At 40.9% G+C, this 17,556-nt stretch overlaps 1 protein-coding gene across 1 annotated transcript in view; it reads left to right on the top strand.

Moving 5' to 3' along the window:
* Positions 1-17,556, top strand: part of fstl5 (follistatin-like 5) — a 145,545-nt gene that overhangs the window by 18,757 nt on the left and 109,232 nt on the right. The window contains exons 2-3 of the mRNA XM_029512772.1: positions 4,085-4,226; positions 10,960-10,990. Of these exons, the coding sequence (XP_029368632.1) occupies positions 4,095-4,226; positions 10,960-10,990 (163 nt within the window). The 5' untranslated portion in view covers positions 4,085-4,094. The remainder of the gene's footprint in view (positions 1-4,084; positions 4,227-10,959; positions 10,991-17,556) is intronic.

The following is a 17,556-nucleotide window of genomic DNA, read 5'->3' on the forward strand; positions in this document are numbered from 1 at the left end:
CTTTACGGTATAATAGTCAGGGGAGAGAAATATTCCTAGAGGCTCTTTTTGGGGAAAAAAAAAATAAAAATCACACAATGTCAGAAAAATGTATGGCATGGCTTTAATTATGTATTCCTATTTTCTCGAGTTATAAGTCAACCAACATGCATGACAGCTGATAGTGAATTACATTTATTCAGCGTCAGCTAACACCTAGTGCGCTGCTGGTGCATGCAAACAGTATTTGTAGCATGTGCTGTATGGTATGGACGTTTCACTTGATATGCATGCGCCGTGCGCTGAATGGCAAAAATCCGCTGAATGAGATGAATGGTGGGGGATCGGGGGTGTGACAAGACGTGATGCATTGTGTACATAGTGGGGAAAAAGGTAGTCTTCATTTGAAAGTCAATGCCAAGGCTTAGACGCACTCCAGGGGATTTAAAATCATGAGGCAGAGTTGTGCCGACTCTCCCTCGGGTTGGGGGGGACTGAGGGAAAACTTTTGGACAGTTTCTGTCTCCAGTGCTTTCAAAGCAAATAAATAACAATCCGGGCTCGTAGTACTTATTCAAATACACACTCAGAGTCACACAAGAGGACTTGGACTTTGGATTGTACATATTGTACTCGGGGTCGGTCCATGTTATACACAGCCTTGTTGCATTGTTTTAATCACCATCTTAGGTGTTTGCTCTGATTGGCTCTGAAAACATGCGGGATGATTTAACAGCGTATGTTGCTGGATGCCGCTGTTGCCCAACCAGAAGAGCGAGTAGCATTTAGGTTAAGCCCGTGTGGTTCTATGCTGCGTAAGGAAGGACATCCAAAAAAATAACAGAAAAATAATTGATGCTTGGAGGCGGCCTTCATCTGACACTATCTGCTCTTTTCTAACTAGTCAGACAACTGTTCAGTCTTTTGGATATCAAATATCTCAAGGTGATGTTATAGTTTTTATTTAATTAAACGCTGACACGCTAAATAGAGGCAGTAAAAACTATATTTTCACTCAGACAAGAGTTGATGTCAAGACCCATACATACAAAAATTATTAAGTTTTTTAGTATCAATCTGTTTTTGCTTCTTTCCTGAAGCTTCTCTCGCATTAGTGACTTTCCTGAACAGGTTTTCACTGTGATGGAAAACCTTCCTCGCAGCCTGTCGTAAGATAAATTACTCAAATGCTAGTTACATGTAAATGAAGAAATTCAGTCAAACACAACAATAAATCTTTCATATCATGTGTTCGTATTGCCACTGTGATATCAGTTGGCACGTTCATGTTTTTGCGTTTCATTTTTACTGAACATTTTTTTCTGTCTGGCTGGAGAATAAAATTCAGAGGTCAGGGCACAATGCACAATGTCGTGGCATATTTTACCTTTATGAAAGTCATTGTTCCTGCAACTTGGCCATGTTGCCATTATGAATATGTTGTAGATTAATTGTGCTGCCCATGTCTTCCCCACATAAAATGTTCTGTTTTTTAGATTTAATTGACCCTTAAGGTTGAACCTTATCGTTAGAGAAGTGAGTCGTATTGTAATCTGTTCGTAATAGTTAACCCCTCCCGGGTTATATTATACATTGGACAGGCAAACATCCACCCAGGAGACGCCATCACTCCTGTCGTAAAACGACTGCTGGTTGTTAATCTTAAAGACAGTTTTACTTCCATTTCATTGTACGCTGCCAAAAACCCCACTCACAACCACGGTGCACCAGATGAAGCAAACTGGCCTCAATGAGCAGAAAATGAACTCACCAGTGACGACAAAACTCACTTACGAACAGCGATGTTGTTGTTGCTGTTGTTGTTGATGTGATGTGCGTTGTTCGTGAAGACAGTTTTTGCTTTTCGTAAGGAAAAGAAGCTCACCTAATGAAATATGGAACATCATAGCTAGCGGTTCAGGATTTATACTCCCAGAAAGATGAGCGATGATTTAATAGTCAGTAGCTGTAGAGCTGGAAACCTGAGTGTTGCATTTCTGACTGATCATGATGAGTTAAATGGGCGTTGCATGACGTGGTTAAACTACTTAAAACTGTGCATATGTCTCTGTGTCTGACACAGCATCCTACAAAAGTTAGTCCATTAATAACCCATTTAACACCGGGATGCTGCAAAGAAGTTGATTGATTGTGCGAGCAGATATGGTAATCCACCTAGTGTGGCTAAAAGACTGTGCGAGGAGAGAAGTGGAGCAGCAGCCGCTGCAGGCAGGGTTCCTACCTGAATCTGGAGAGTTTAGAAACACAGAAAATGAATATGATCACATTAAAGAGGCAGTAAGTAAGATTTTAATGCCTCATAGCACAAAATAGCCATAATATGTCTGCGGGGAGCCGGTAGGGCATTAGCAGAGTTTGAACAATTACTTTACCAGGTTCAGAGATCTTTTTGCATCTCTAGGAATAAAAACACCTTGCCCACCGGATTACCGAGGAACTTTAATACCCTGCAGAGACTGCAGAATCGAAGTGAGGGGGAGACGTTTCATCTACAAAGGGTAAAATCTTTAGTTGGAGGAAGTTTGCCTCACATTGAGATCAAGTCTTTATGACTTGACTAAGACTCGAGTCTTAATGTGGCACCACTATGCTCATATGTGGAATAGGATTTGGACATTTGTCTCGTTGTAGATATTTCTTTGGAATATCTGCCTAGTTTTGACTTACATTTTTATGTAAATTCGGATGGAGAGGCTGGATGGTTCGGTCGTTTGGCTGATGATGGGTGTAATTTGTGTAGACGGATATTCTGTGAAGCTCATTTCAACGTGCATATGAAGAATAGAGATTGAAACGCCAGAGAGGATGACACTAAAAGTCCGAATTGGTTGAGAACAGGGTGCAGAATCTGGAGAACGACACACACACTAAACCTGTTGATATTAGTTCTTTCAGATGAAAGTACATTTTCTGTGAGGTTAAGCCACATGTACCGAACGGACCAACATCTTCATACCTGCTCAAAAAAAACCATACAAACACTGGTTTGAAATGAAAAAAGGAAGATACAGGCGACGCATTGATGTCACGCAGCTCAGGAAGGAAATAAAAGTCACATAAAGTGAAGGAAATAAAGTCTCAGCATTCCCGCTTTGTCTGCGACAATGCAGTGACATGTCACTCCGCCGGGGCGACCTCCTGACCTCCAGTGAAAGGCAAGTCAGCCAACAGAGCTGCCACTATACCGCCATTGTTGTCTGACTTGGTGTCAATCCATGAGAACAAGGAAACAGGGTCACGTTCCTGCTGTCAGTCACCCCCCCCCTCCTTCCACCGGCATATGATGAGCAGACAATGGTGGCTTGACATGGCTCAGAAAGTACAGCTCAGTGTTTGCCTCTGAAAAAATCAACAAGTCAAGCTGAGCCAAATATATTTTTAAAGCACCTCGAACAAAGGAGATTCTTGAGATATGCTGCACAAAGAACCGAGGGTATAAATGCAGATAAAAGTGTGGAATAAAAATACAAAGAAACAAGCGCATTGCAGAGTTTTAGCTCTTTCTCTTTGTGTGTTGAGTGCGTGTTTGTGTTCTGCTTGTGAAAGGCAATAAATGGAGCTTTGGCTAACCCACATGTATTTTCTCTGTCTCCCCTTCCTTTAGAATTGCTGCACACGTTTAAAGAGCATGTATTTGCTTGGTTTTGTTTAACTTCTGTAATACGAAGGTCAAGCTTGTTTGTACATTGCAATGAATAATTGAAATTGCAGGTATGTTGAGGGCGAAAAGTGAACATTCCCCTGCTCCCTTAAGTAAACATATTTAGGTTGCGTCTCTGTGAGGGTCGCTTGACTTAGACACTCACTAACAAATTAAAAGCCCTCACTGTAATTAACTTAACTTAATATATTGGCCCTTTATCATCTTTATTTTGAATTTCTCATGACGTCTAGTTCCAATTAATTGATCTAATCTCCTCCCCAAGTGTGGGGGATGTATTGATAGCTTCACTTTAAACCAGCAACGGTTTGCGGTTCCCATTGTCGACGCTAATTACAATGGACTTGATGTACGTTGCTTTCCGACTGGAACTGAATGAGTGTTAGAGCGGAGTACTCAACATTTTTGTTTGGCTTTTGACAGGAAAAGACCAATGAAGACAGCCAGATGGTGGTCGGCGGTAATTTTCCTGTTGGGGCTTGCTGTGCTTGGCGCCGATGGGCGGCCCAACAAGGAAGGATTCGGGTTGCCGCCCTATCGACCAGTTGTGAGATTCCGACACAAGGTATTGATCACCTTCTTTTTTAATTTGCTGTCTGTAACAAGATATCTATGTGGCTTTCCCAAGTATAAAACTAATTACAGTAGCACTTTCTTGCTGTGTCAGATGAATCTCATGTGGCTGTTGTTTTTCTGCCTGTTGAAAAATGCTTGATGGATCATTATCCCTCCCTCTGTGCTTTTCAAACGCTATACCAGATTATCGTGAGCAGAGAGGAGCTGAGCGAAGATGAAAACAAGCTCAAATGAAGTGAGGACACTCCTAAGAACATTCAAAGTAAAGGACGTAACTGAATGTGTGTTGACACGCGGCAGGCCTCGGCATCAAAATCTGCTCCTTTTATTAATCTCTCCTGCCACGTCTCAACGAACATCCCCTATAAACTGGTTGACTCCTTCATTTTCTTTGGAGTTGGTTCCCAAACGGCAACATAACAGAGATACATCAGTTAGAGCCATACTGAGAAAGAAATGGACTGATTTGGCAGACGGGGACTTGAGAAAAGCAGAGTGTTTTGTCAAGAGGCATTAGTTGGATTGTGGCTCTTCAGTACACATTTCCCATAAGCCTCCTTTGCAAGCCTGTTCTATTAGCACACACATCTCCTCTCTATTGAATCCACGATAAATATTACCAGTGACAATAAAGTAAAAACGTATCTATTTTTGCTCTTTACTTAAAGGCAGCCTGTCGACTTTAGACTAAATGTTGCATTTTAAATTTCTATAAGTCGGCCTAAGTCACATCTGCATGGTAATGAAAGGCTGGATGGTGGATGATGGCACTAAAGGAGAAGTGTTGGGGGGAGGTTGAAAGGTAGCTGGAAAGAGAGGGAGATGGAGACGGAGGGAACAGATGGTAGGAACGTCATTGGGCTGCCTCAGAGTTAAGCTGTTGAATCGACCTGATCAAACGCATTCTGACCTTTGGAACAATTTATTCAGTGGGATGCATTTGAAATAGCAGGACTGCCGATATCAGCTATGCAAGGGCTCTTCCTTTTTCTCGTCACCACTAGTCAGTAAATTATGCGTGTTAAGTAAGTTAAAAGATCTCAAGAAACTGATGACGGGGGGTTTCTCTCCAATCTGGGATTCTTTATGCTAAAAGAAAAGGCAGAATGGCATGATTCCGCGTGCACCAATGTCTGGACGGAGTTATTTATCCACGAGCCACCGCACCACTGTTTTGTCAATATATTCTACTCTCTCAAATCTTACATGTTCTGGGCTAAGCAGGAGCAAGAAAAAGTTGTTTTTTCAGAGTTCACAGTCTGACAGTCTGGAGCATGACATCCCTCCACAGCCTGTGTCCACACCTTTAGTTTTAGGATGGATGGTGTGTTTTCTCTGTGTATCATCAAGCGTAACCGATCTGAGCAAAGAGGAATTTTATTTTGAAGAAGGTGTGGTGAGTCTACTTCTGAGGCAATGGGGAGCCCTGAAGAAATTGTTTTTCTTAGATTTGACTATGAATAGTGTTTTGGCTAGAAATATGGAAAACAAATCAAAAGAAAAGCTTGTTTAAATGTATTTAAAATTGCTGCTGAACTTTTTTTTTTTTATTTTATTTTATTTTAGAAAGTGATTCATCTTATGTTGGGAACATTACAGGAGACGTATAATCTGTTAAAGTTGGTGTTGTGAAGGACTTAATTGTATTGAGAAAAAGTTGGCAGCTAACGCTCCAAGCTTAAGCTTTACTTAAAGTACAAACTTTTGGTGTGTAAATTCTCAAAATCGAAGACACGACCTTAACTTTAAATACTGAATTTGTATCTCTAGTTCGACTTAAGTTAGCTGAGTATAGTTTCCCTTGTTGAAACAGACTAATTTAGATTTTCTCACTTTTTCTACTATCCCGTTTTGGAACCAGTGCGACTTGAATAATTAAACTAATGTATGGCCACATGTAGCTGGAATTTGACAAGAAGCTACAAAAATGATGTATATGCTTTTCCACTCTGATGAAATTAATGTGCCGGCCGCTGTGATTACATCGCAGAAGAATGTCATTACAGCATCTGCATACCATTACGATTCATCTTGTAAGGGGACAGAGGTAAACTCCGCTCATCTATCCGCCTGTCAAACGGCTCTATGGAAATTTACAACCCTCCGCTGGAGAATGGCCATATTGCATGTTCCTTTACAAAACAGATCGTTGGCCTTTTTGCTCCTTCCTGACTTTTATCCACACACTGTTTAATAGAATATAGAGGGCAATTTTAAAAAGAAGCGGCTTTTAAATTAAATATTGTCAAAATATTTTGGGGGGGCACATTTAGAACTCGTTAATAACAGGGAGAACTAAATATTTTTATGCAAAACAATTGCATTCATTTTCTCATTCACTCAAAGAAGGGCAGCGTGCTTTACTTGAAGCTGTGACACCGATGGCCGTGTTAATGCCTTTTCACGTGCTTTGAAGGACAGTGTTTGACAAGGGCAACAGGATCAGATACAACCTTATAAGCTTTGCCTGCAAAGACTTTGATCACCAGGAGGCACTGGGTCATAAACAGCTGGTCAAATGTTCCCTCGCTATCCCTCCGAATTCTTCATTGTGAATTCGTCCACGCGGGGTCAGCTATAGGACACAGGTCCGCCACAGAAGCATTCAGCCCTAATGATGTTAATGTTACACTGAAAATACCATGATGCTTTTCGTTCTCATGATTCTTTAACATAGAGATTTTATTTTTTACATTACTCAGGTTATTTCATTGGAAGGGTGACGGAGAGGCTCTGTGCGTAATTTGCAAAATTTGTGGAAAAGTATCCCAGCTTGCCCGGCACAAGGGACAAAAGCAATTTCTGAGAGTTTGTCGCTGTGACATCAAGCTGTTGTGTCAGGACAAACAAAATGGAGGCAAGGACAACTGTGCAAAGTCTCATCCATCCAGCACTAGCTTGGCCACATGGCAAATCAGGATTAACAGGGAATAAGCAGAGAGAGAGGCGGGGAGCGGGGGGGCAAATGAGATTGAGATAAAGAGACAGGAGATGGGAAAAATAAGAATAAATCGCAGCTCGGTGTACAGTAATTGCTCTTAAAGCTGCAATAGGCATTGTTTGTCTTAAATGTGACGCCCGTTGGTATCATTCCCGTACTCCTCTTCCTCAGCTGGCCAGTTTTGGCCCCGGCACTTGTCACTCATCTTGAAGAGCTTTCTACTTTCAAATGGCAGCTGGCCTGAGGGTGAGGCAACCAGCTTCTGTTAAGTCTGTAAAGACGATGAAGAAGCAGACAATGCATCGGGCCAATCTGCCATTACAAGTCGATGTTGATGCCCATGCCGGTGTTAATCTTCGGTTTTCAGAGTGTGGCTGCTGGCTTATCTTTGCGGTTATGGCTTCTATTAACTGTGCTTTACCCGCAACTGATATATGGACTTACTGCAGCGAGCAACTAGCCTTACCACCCTCTGTTGTAAATAACAACACATCTTAACCACAGGCCATGCACACAACAGAAATTTTTCACATTTTACCGGAACAGGGTAATTCAGATGCCCGGCCAGACAAACTTTTAGGCCATGAAAAGCCCAGCGTTCAAGAAAATTTAAGTGTGTTGGGTGGTGTGGAAGACATTTTGACATTGCTTGTGTGGTAGATGTTGCAAAATCTGCAAAATATTTTAGATATTTAACCCTAACCCGAACAATGGGAGATGCTGTTATACAAGATTAATGCTAATTCCCAAAAGGCTGGATGGCAGATGAGCTGATTAGATTTCGACTGTCAAAGGTCAAAGCCTTCAAGACCTCACAGAATGCACTTTTGGTCTTGCGAATACAACATCGCCAATATTTTCACTTTCACATTATCACTTCATCTCAAGTACTGACCACTCGGACCTCCCAAAACATGTTTCTGGGCATTTCTCATGAATTCATACACTAATAATGATTAATTTAATTTTAATGTCTATAACAATAAAACTTAATGACAATTTGCATCATAAGGTCAAAGGTGACATCATAATCTTGTGCAAAAACCCCTGTCAGTTATATCATACTGTGACTCATGCAGCAGTGACAGATCTTGAGTTTATTGATATTATAATGTGTGCGCCACTCATTCGGCGTACGCGTATGCTGAACGTCGCACTTTTGTTATCATTGAAGCGGATGGCACGGATGAGTGTGGGATGTGAAATGTGAAGCAGTAACCGAGAGGAGACAAGAAGGAAGGTGGTGTCGGCGGAGTAAAGGGGGTAAGAGACAAAGCTGGCGAGAAAGAGATGTGGGCGGTCGGCCAGCTTGCTATGACAGCGGCAGATGAACTGCCGGTTGTACACCTGGGTGCTTCAGCGTCCCCAGAGTCTCAGGGCAGCAGAGACGGCCCCGCCAGCGGCCCTGGGGAAATCACTCTTCTCCAACAAATGAAGTGTGAACACTGTCTGCTATATGCAAATAAGCCCTGTTTGATATCTTCTCTACCTGTAGTGGAGCTCTAAATGTCACCTCCTCCAGAGGGTGGTGGGGGGAGACGAAGAATGTCAGAGAGCCACGTGTTTTCCGTGATTTGTCGTCATCAACAGCGTTTTGTATCAATGCCCAGAGGTGCCGCCGTGACGTTTAACTCAGCTGCGTCCTAGTTACTGGTATCATGGAATCGTTTCAGCTCGTTTATGGCCACACAGCCGCACAACCTGTGAGGCGGCACTGCTAGTTTTATGAATCTGACCACTGCAGACTGACATGTACAGCCAATCTGTGCAGACTTTGTACACACTTTCGCGGAGCCTCGATGATGAATCCTATAGGCTCGGCCGGCTTTTCCTGTAATACCGCCTGCAGGTCGATGTCGGCTGTTCAGAGTGAAAAACCTCGACAACTGTTGGATTGATGACAGGCCGACGTTGTACAGACATTTACGGGCCATGTGAACTTTGGTGTTCCCTCGACTTTTATGCAGCATCATTACCGGGCCAAAAGGTTAATGTGCTCCGTTTTAAACTGTTTCCCTCCAATGAACATCACCGAAGAGAATCTGTCGGCAAAATATATGAAATATGTTAGTGAGATGTGTCCTGTATATGTTCCAGTCACAGTTACAAAATGCAATGCTAACGAAATCGAATTATGAATGAGTTTCCATCTTCTCAAATGTGTATCTGCTTGTCTCTTTTTGTTTATTAAAAATGTGGATGTTAGGACTGTTCAAAAATAAAACTAGCTTTCTCTGAGAAGTTATGATTAGCATTTCCAGTTTTTGACGCACTACATGGTTCATCCATTGATAAACAAAAATGCTGAGGTTATGAATTGGTTATATAATTAATTGTTGGTTGCAGCTTTAAGAAAATGTCAGAAAAACCCCCCCGTCTCTGAGGCATTTGTTTCTTCACGACCGTAACTTGTAAGGGAAAATTTAGAAAGAATGTTGTCACTGTCACTAACATGGTATTTTCTCGTCAGTTTTCCGCTGCAGTACATGAGCAGCAGCAGCTGCATTTAACGGTTTCACTGAAAATGTCTCCATTCAGCGCAGGGATTGTTAACAGCATGCTTCTCTTCATGTGGGTGTTCTTGCCTCTGATAAGGTGTCTCATTAGCAGCAGCAGTAATGAATGCAAGACAGTACTATTTTGAAGAGATGTAAAAATGACTATGTAGAAAATGCCATTGATGGCGTTATTACGAAATCATACAATGTACAATAACCACAACACAAGAACTCAATCATCTCTGGAGCCTAAATTAAGTTATTATTCAAACATTTTTTAAACAAATCCTCCAGATGAAAATCATTTCAAAATCATTAACTGTATCTATCGCTTGCTATTCCTGGTCTGATGAAAATATAAAGAATATATATTATGTGCACTTTGTGAGTCAAACAAGGAGTTGGGTAATTTACTATTTTTAGAAAGCAGTCAGGCGCCACAGTCCATTATTTACAGTGGACTTGTTGCATAATGCATCTTCAGAGCATCACCCTGGTGGAGCTGGTAGAAAGCGACTGAATTTTCTGCACAAGGACGAGAAGGATGAGCTATGCAGGATTTTGCTGTAGAGAGAGAGATCAAATATTTATACCTTCTTCTTCATATTTATGGTTTGGGGAGAGCATCGCCTCATAATAGTGGTCCTGACAGCACCGTTGTCTACAACTGTCATGACTATACATGTACCAAATGGAGATGATTTTATATTTCAGCTACTCAAGGTCCCACAGTTATTGTCCTTTTATATATCGCTGCAATCTGATTTCTATTGAGTGATTCCTTTTACTTATTCTGCCAAATGCGGCTCAGTTATATTTTGGTTCGATTTAAAAAAAGGGAGAAAAAAGAAAAAGAAAAAAAAAAATCTGTGACTCTCATAACAGAATCATCAGGGATTTGACTACGATGACCAGATGATATATGTGCCAATTAGTATGAATTAAATATTAATATTGTTCATGTGCATGAGACCAAAGGGCCACTTCACATAATGGCACATTAATGTCCGACTTATCAATGCATCATTTGTTGCCATTCAAACGGGGAACACAACACTGTCTCCGATGAAGTCCTGCAGGCAGAGTGAAATCCTTGATGCCGACTATTTGCCTGCATTGACATATGAACTTTATTACATGGTCCATAGAATACAATTTCTATTGTGCAAGCATCAAGGATTTCACTCATTTAACTAAATGAATACAACCTCTATCATACTGTTGACGGCGTGATCTTGCGGTTTACTACAAATGATGTCTCCTTTTTGTGTTTGTTCCAACAGGATGGGATCGCTGAGAGCTTGAGGTTAAAGGGTGAGTTTCCATTTCTTATTACTTTCTCTTCCTCCCCTTTTGGTGGCATATAAGACACAACCAGAAGTACACATCATGTGGGGGAAGTGCAGGGTTGCTGTCTGATGAATGTGACGACGTGGCTAAAGCTTGCTTGCTATCCAGCATTTTAGTCAACCTATACCGAGAAGGTTTTACTTTTTACTGGAAGAGCAACTGATACTCGCAAACGCTCTGCATGAGGCCACCCACTGGGAGCACAGCGCTCTATCATCCAGTTTGTTTAGTTTAAAAAAATATACATCCCGCATGATGATGATGTTATGGCACAGCCAACTAACTTCTGCGGTTATGATTTATTTATTTATTATTATTTTTTTTTTAACTGGCTGACGAGTTTAAAAGATATTGAAGATGGCGGACAGTCTCACAGTTAAGTCCCATTATTCCGATACAGCCTTTGACTGCAGAGGCCAAAGAACATGACAAAGATCATTTTCATCCTCGTGAAACGACCCAGTGACCCCCGTGCCCCGCGTATGCCAGCATTGTTGCTTTTATCAGGATAGAAATGTTTCATCACGGGAGGTCAGGTGATCACTCAGGAAACCTCTATTGATTTTTCATGATCTTTCTGTGGAAGGAGAACGGTTGACTCAAACAAAAATGTGCTTCAAAGCACAACTGGCCAACCAGATCTTGACGCTGTAGAGTCAAGTATTAAGGCCTCTGCTGTTGGTGTGCAGCCCACATGTGTAAACCATGGTAATGCACCACAGTCCTCCGGCTGCTTGACAGACGGCTCTCCTCTGTCAACCTGCCACCTTTCTAATACCTTCTCTGTCTCCTCTAAACAAGAGTCAATGTCAGGCAAAAGGTGGTTCTGGTGTCCAACATGTCTGCCACTAAGTATTTGAAAGGGCCGCTAAATGGGCATATCCCCATTTTTCTTCACCATGGAAGGTCGAAGCAGTAATTGTAGAGGGTGCATTACCATAAAGGGCGGCCCCAGCTGTCTGCTGTGATTCACTTTAATGCGCCATGTTCTGTAAGCCGAGAGGGGAGATCTCACTTTGGCCAGTTTTCAGCAAACTCATTTCCAGTCCCAATAACGAGAACGCAAGCGAACTGTAGAGGAAATCATAAATAATTCAAGCATCAGCCCGTACATTGGAGGCTTCTCATTACTACACAACTGAGGTCAATTTAGCATTAAAACTTCAATTTTACAAGCTACGTCATAGGCTTCATGTTGAATGGACAGCTAGCAAGCCGAAATGAGAAGAAACACAGCAGCGGCTGAGCAGAGCGCAGTGATTCCGCTGAAATGTTGCTGATGCTGATGCAGAGAGTCAGTGTGTACTTTAGAATAAATTCATTACGGTTATAGTTAACTGCCTGTCCGAGATTTTTTACATACTCTGTTCATACTGGGGTCCCTTAAAATCTCCTCTCAGTCGACTCACCATCATCAGACCATTTAAGTCCTTGACCTACGATAGACCGGCCGGCTGCTCCGGATGGCTCACACTCAGTATTTCACTGAATAGATGGATAGATTTCTGCATTTAGTGCGGATGAGAAGACAAAAAAAATGTTACTAAAGATATGAAAAAGGGAATTCAGTAGTCTGTAAACTCAAAATGAATGTCAGCACAGAAGAGACAAAAGCAGACAAATGTCGGCCCTCTTCCAGGATGCTCTGTAATTGGAGTCCCGGAATGAGTTTGTGCCAAACTTACTGTGCTTGTTATGCAGGCTGCAGCAAGACCTCGGGCTGCCGCAGAAATGCAATTTTACAGAATAAATAGACTGATTCACTCTTATGGAATGCCTGCTGGAACTTTTTGAAATAATTTTACCATCCTCATTACGAGTAAAAAGTGTCAGTTTTGGCAACACTGCTGCGAGAGACGACTAGTGCTGCTGTCCACAGCCGAGAGACCGTTCATCTCCAACATTATTACCGGTGTTAAGACATATATGTTTGTATCTGGTTGGGGGAGAAAAGAAAAAACAACCTTTCAGAATTCAAGTAAAGGTTCATTATAAGTCCTTTCTAATTCAGAGTGTAGAACTTCCTGAATTTTAGTAACATTTTCAGGCAACAATGGTGCAGAATAACCAGAAATTATGACTACAATAAAGCCAAACACTATTGAAGCTGCTATAAACTTAAAGCTCAGTTCTAATATATTTATCATTTTTAGATTAATCTTTACAGGTGTAGTGGAGCATGGTAAAACACAACACGCTTTCATTATCTGGGGACACTCTCCATAATCTGCTTCGGAAAAGAAGTTGATCAGGTTTGTCAGGTCACACCTGTCCAGTCGCTGGTGCCAAGGCAGTCTAACTTCATCACTCCAGGAATAAATTTATTTGTTTTCACATTACTGAACCTCTTTAGCCAATGACATTGTCACTCCATGCTAACGACAGTGAGATGGCCAAAGCTGCACAAATGTCCAACAGAATAAAATCAAGTAACAGCAGGCTACATCCAAATGTTCAAAGGTCATCTTCACAGCAACAATATAGTGTTCAACACAAAACCGCAGTCATTATTTAACCTTGTAAATCTGAAAGAGGAGATTATAACCACATTTCCAGCAGCTTCACTCACAGAGCAACACAACCATGAAGTGGTAATTCTAGTTTTATAAACAGCTTTTTGGCATTTTTGCTTTTGAGAGCTGCAGTAGCGAGAGGCAACAAAGAGATGGGTAAGCTCCCAGAGCATCAAAGAAAAGAAATTAGAGGCTGCAGCAGCACACGCTCACCAAAACTGGAAGAACCCAGAAATCTGGATTTCTGCTGAGGCACAATGCATAAATAAGGACTCAAGCTCTATGTGGGCACCTTGGCACCTATTACAGCTTTGTGGCTGACCATGTGCATTCCTAAATGGCCACAATTTACCATTTTCTAATGGCTCCTTTCTGCAGGACCAACCTAAGAGCAGTATGCATTTCTAATGAAGTTTTTAAGTAATGACTGAGAAATCAAATAATGTTATTTCTAGCTTGTTATCAGCATGATCTGAATAAGTTATTATGTTTTTTTTTTTTTTTATGTTGTCTGTTTAACTCCATAGAAAAGCAGATTATTACTCAAATGGCACATAGCTGCTGGGCCTGCGTTGACATGCAGTTTAGATGGCAAAGCTGGAGGAGTGCATACTTTTTCATGCATGTGGGTACGGCCACTGAAGGAGGATTTCCCCACAGACAGACCATAATATTGGTCTTAAATAACTTCTGAATGGCATGGACTATTCCCATTAGCATAGTACAGCCTTTCAGGTATGAACTCTGCACAAGAGCAAACATCTTGTTTTGTTGCCCGGCACCAATGTTCATGTTCCCCTGATCTATGTCATCTCCCATTCTTTCCTTTACTGATATAATACATTAATTTGTATGCATAACAGTTGCCTCGCCCCCACCAGACCTGAGCCCATAGCAGCAGTACATCTGAATAATTCAGCGGCTGCAAACACCCAGCTCTAAATTGTATATTAATTCTAAAATTACACACCACCCCCTGGGCTCGGGTTACAGTTTTTATAACTCGTAACAGCTGTACGGAGGAGCTGTGAGCACTGTGTAGCACCGCACTTTCCTCAGACAGGATTACGGGAAGACTCCCCGTTGTTCCATCGAGCCTTTCACCGTTGGACCACAATTTCATTTGTAATAGCTTTTATACAGTAGGTCTTAATCAAGTTACTGTAGATTGTGTGCATTTCTTTTCTGGCCAGTGATAGAAGTGGTATTTGAAGATGGGCTGTGAGACTGCACTGCACCATCTGCTTATGAGAACCACTGAAAGGCACTTGGATTAGTTGCTGAGTAAAAAGAAATAAAATGACCTGTGGGACTTTTCTTTTGAATTCCTACCGGACTCACTCGCTGGTTTTACAGGTCACTTAATACCCTTTGACCCACTAAGTTATTACAGGACAGTAAATGTATGGCGTAAATGGTCCACAGTACAGCTCTTCACCTCCTCAGTGGAGAATTTCAGGTAGCTGTCATGGTCTCTCTTTATGTCAAAGAGTAATGGGCTGTGTTTGCATTGCAGATGTTTTAACTTGCTTTGGTTTTCGTGTGGAAATGTGATACGGATACAGCTCATAACTTATCTGCCTGCAAAAAGAGCTGACAGAAGTGTCTAAAAGGGTTATCATAATATAACATTTAGTTGGCCGCTTCCCATTCATTTGCTCTCTTTTGAAGCTGTTCATGCACTGAGTTTACAAAATATTTCCAATAGAAACTAAAACCATTTGAATGATGCCAGCTTTTCACCATATAAATAACTCAGTGGCTTTTCGTCCAAAACAAGGAGCTCTATTTGTGTGAGATGCTTTTTACAGTCGCCTCTGACAATATAAATATGGAGTGTGGGAAATAAGCATGTGTGACAATCTAGGAGTTTGAACTAAGGTGTTTTGTTTTAGTGTATTCTATCTGCATCCACGGCCAAATGTAACAATTTTTCTAGTTTTTTTTTTTTTTTTTTTTGCCAGAACGGGTCCGTTTTGTTTTGGGTAGTTTTTGTCAATTTGGTTGTTTTGGTTAAATAATTCAGAATCTCCCGAAAGGTCCGACACATCCAACTTGGCATGTAAGAACTAATATAACAATAAATACAATAATCAAATTATTAAGGTAACAAGCTTTAAGGTTTTGCTTGGAAAACCAAAAATATGGACACCTCAAATCAGTCAAAGACAAGAACTGTAATTAAACCACATTTATTTTTGATTCCAAAGTGTTTTAATTCTCACATCTTTAATTAAATGAATCCAATAAGAATGTTATTTATGTATCTGTAACAAGTTGTGTGTTTTTTTGAATCCTTGCTGAATTAGCTGCCCTTTTTAAAAAAAAAAAAAAAAACAGAAACTCTAACTACAACAAATCTAACTAGCTTTGTGAATTCACAAAGCAACAGTTGTAAAAGTGCCCCAAAAGATTTTAATGTGTATCCTCAATTTACTTCTTCTTGAATAAAAATTGATAAAAATCACACTAAATGAAGTCTTCTCCCATCCTACCTGGTCGTTAACCATTTAACCTGTGTCCGGGGTGTAAGCCCGTCGCTAATTAGGTGGCTGGGAGGTAAACCAGCCGGGCTCCGCATTGTTTGAACAAAGCTTTGAACTACTGAACTGATTCTGTAGTCTGGGCCCAGGTGTCTAATAAGCTACAACCTGCGAGAAATTACTGTTCAAATAGTGTTTCTTTAAATGCCGATTAAAAGCGATAGCACCGCTGGATACACATTTTAAACGGCAAATTAGCTGTTCGACTGCTTTTGCCTTCTGGTTTAAAGTCAAAAAATCTTTTTCAGCAAAAAATAAATAAATAAAAAATTGCATCAACGAGAGTAGTTTCGGTGGTAACTGCTCCACTGAAAATTAATTGAAGACAGATTTTCTGAACTCATAACATTCGCTTTCACTGAAAAAAACAAATGAGGTTCACATTCCAGCTCTCTTAATAAATTCTGATGTCAGATATCCGCCGTCACCCTCAGGACAAGAGCGCTCATTGCTTGCTTTATCAAGTTTCTCTCAATTTTTCAATTCGATAGAGTTTTATTCTAACAGATTTTGAATCTCGATTGCATAAAAGTTTCAGATTACAGTTATCTGCCTTCTTGCTTTGAGGGAAAGCTATTCAGACTCACAAACACTGACAGACGGCCCTCGGCCAAAGGAATAACATTTATGAACCGTACGGGTACTATTCCGTTACGACATGTCATTTACTTTCAGATCTTTGAATCACCTAATGACCTCGCAAAGAACATTAGACGGCCTACTCGAAAATGATAACACATCGAAGCGTAAAAAAAAAAAAAGAAGAAAAAAAAAGAAAAAGAGTGTGATTGCTGTCGTGGTGACCATCAGTTCTGCCAAAGGAAGCATGACGTGCTCTACACTTAACAAGATCAACAATATTACCATCAACACTCAGATTGAGCATATAAATGACTCCCAGGATGTTGATGCCCATAATTTTTGGCAAACCATATCCTGAATATGTAGAATTAAATGGAGTGAGACCAATCTAATTGAGATCCATCAATAATTCTTAGTGATCTGCATGAACCCGTGGTACTTACAGTGGATAATGATGAAAGCTTGGCATTAGCGGTGATTTTTTCCCCATCTGAAGGTCAACACAGTACTAACACAATGGAGTATTACCTTGATAGACATTTACTGCTCTAAGCCAAGATTAACTTCATTGTACCTTTTAACTCAATGGCAGGACCACAGCATTATCTAAACATAAGATAACTCTATGAAAATATCAATCAGCCCATGCACAGTCCTGAACTATCTTTCTTTAACCTTCACCTCAGTTGAAAATCTGAAAAGGGAGCATTTGGATTTGAAAAGAAAGAGAGAAGGGTGTCTAACCTTCAGATCCCAGATTGTCTTTCAAAGCTCTTCTTTATAGCACAGTTAGTACTGTTTGTATGTAGAGAGAAATAAAAAGTCAGTTTGAGTGACATAATACTCTTGTTGTCTTGTATGGTCTTGTTATCAGCAGGGACTGCAAGTTTTG

Source organism: Echeneis naucrates, chromosome 10 (genome assembly GCF_900963305.1).
Source record: "Echeneis naucrates chromosome 10, fEcheNa1.1, whole genome shotgun sequence".
Classification (NCBI taxonomy): domain Eukaryota; kingdom Metazoa; phylum Chordata; class Actinopteri; order Carangiformes; family Echeneidae; genus Echeneis; species Echeneis naucrates.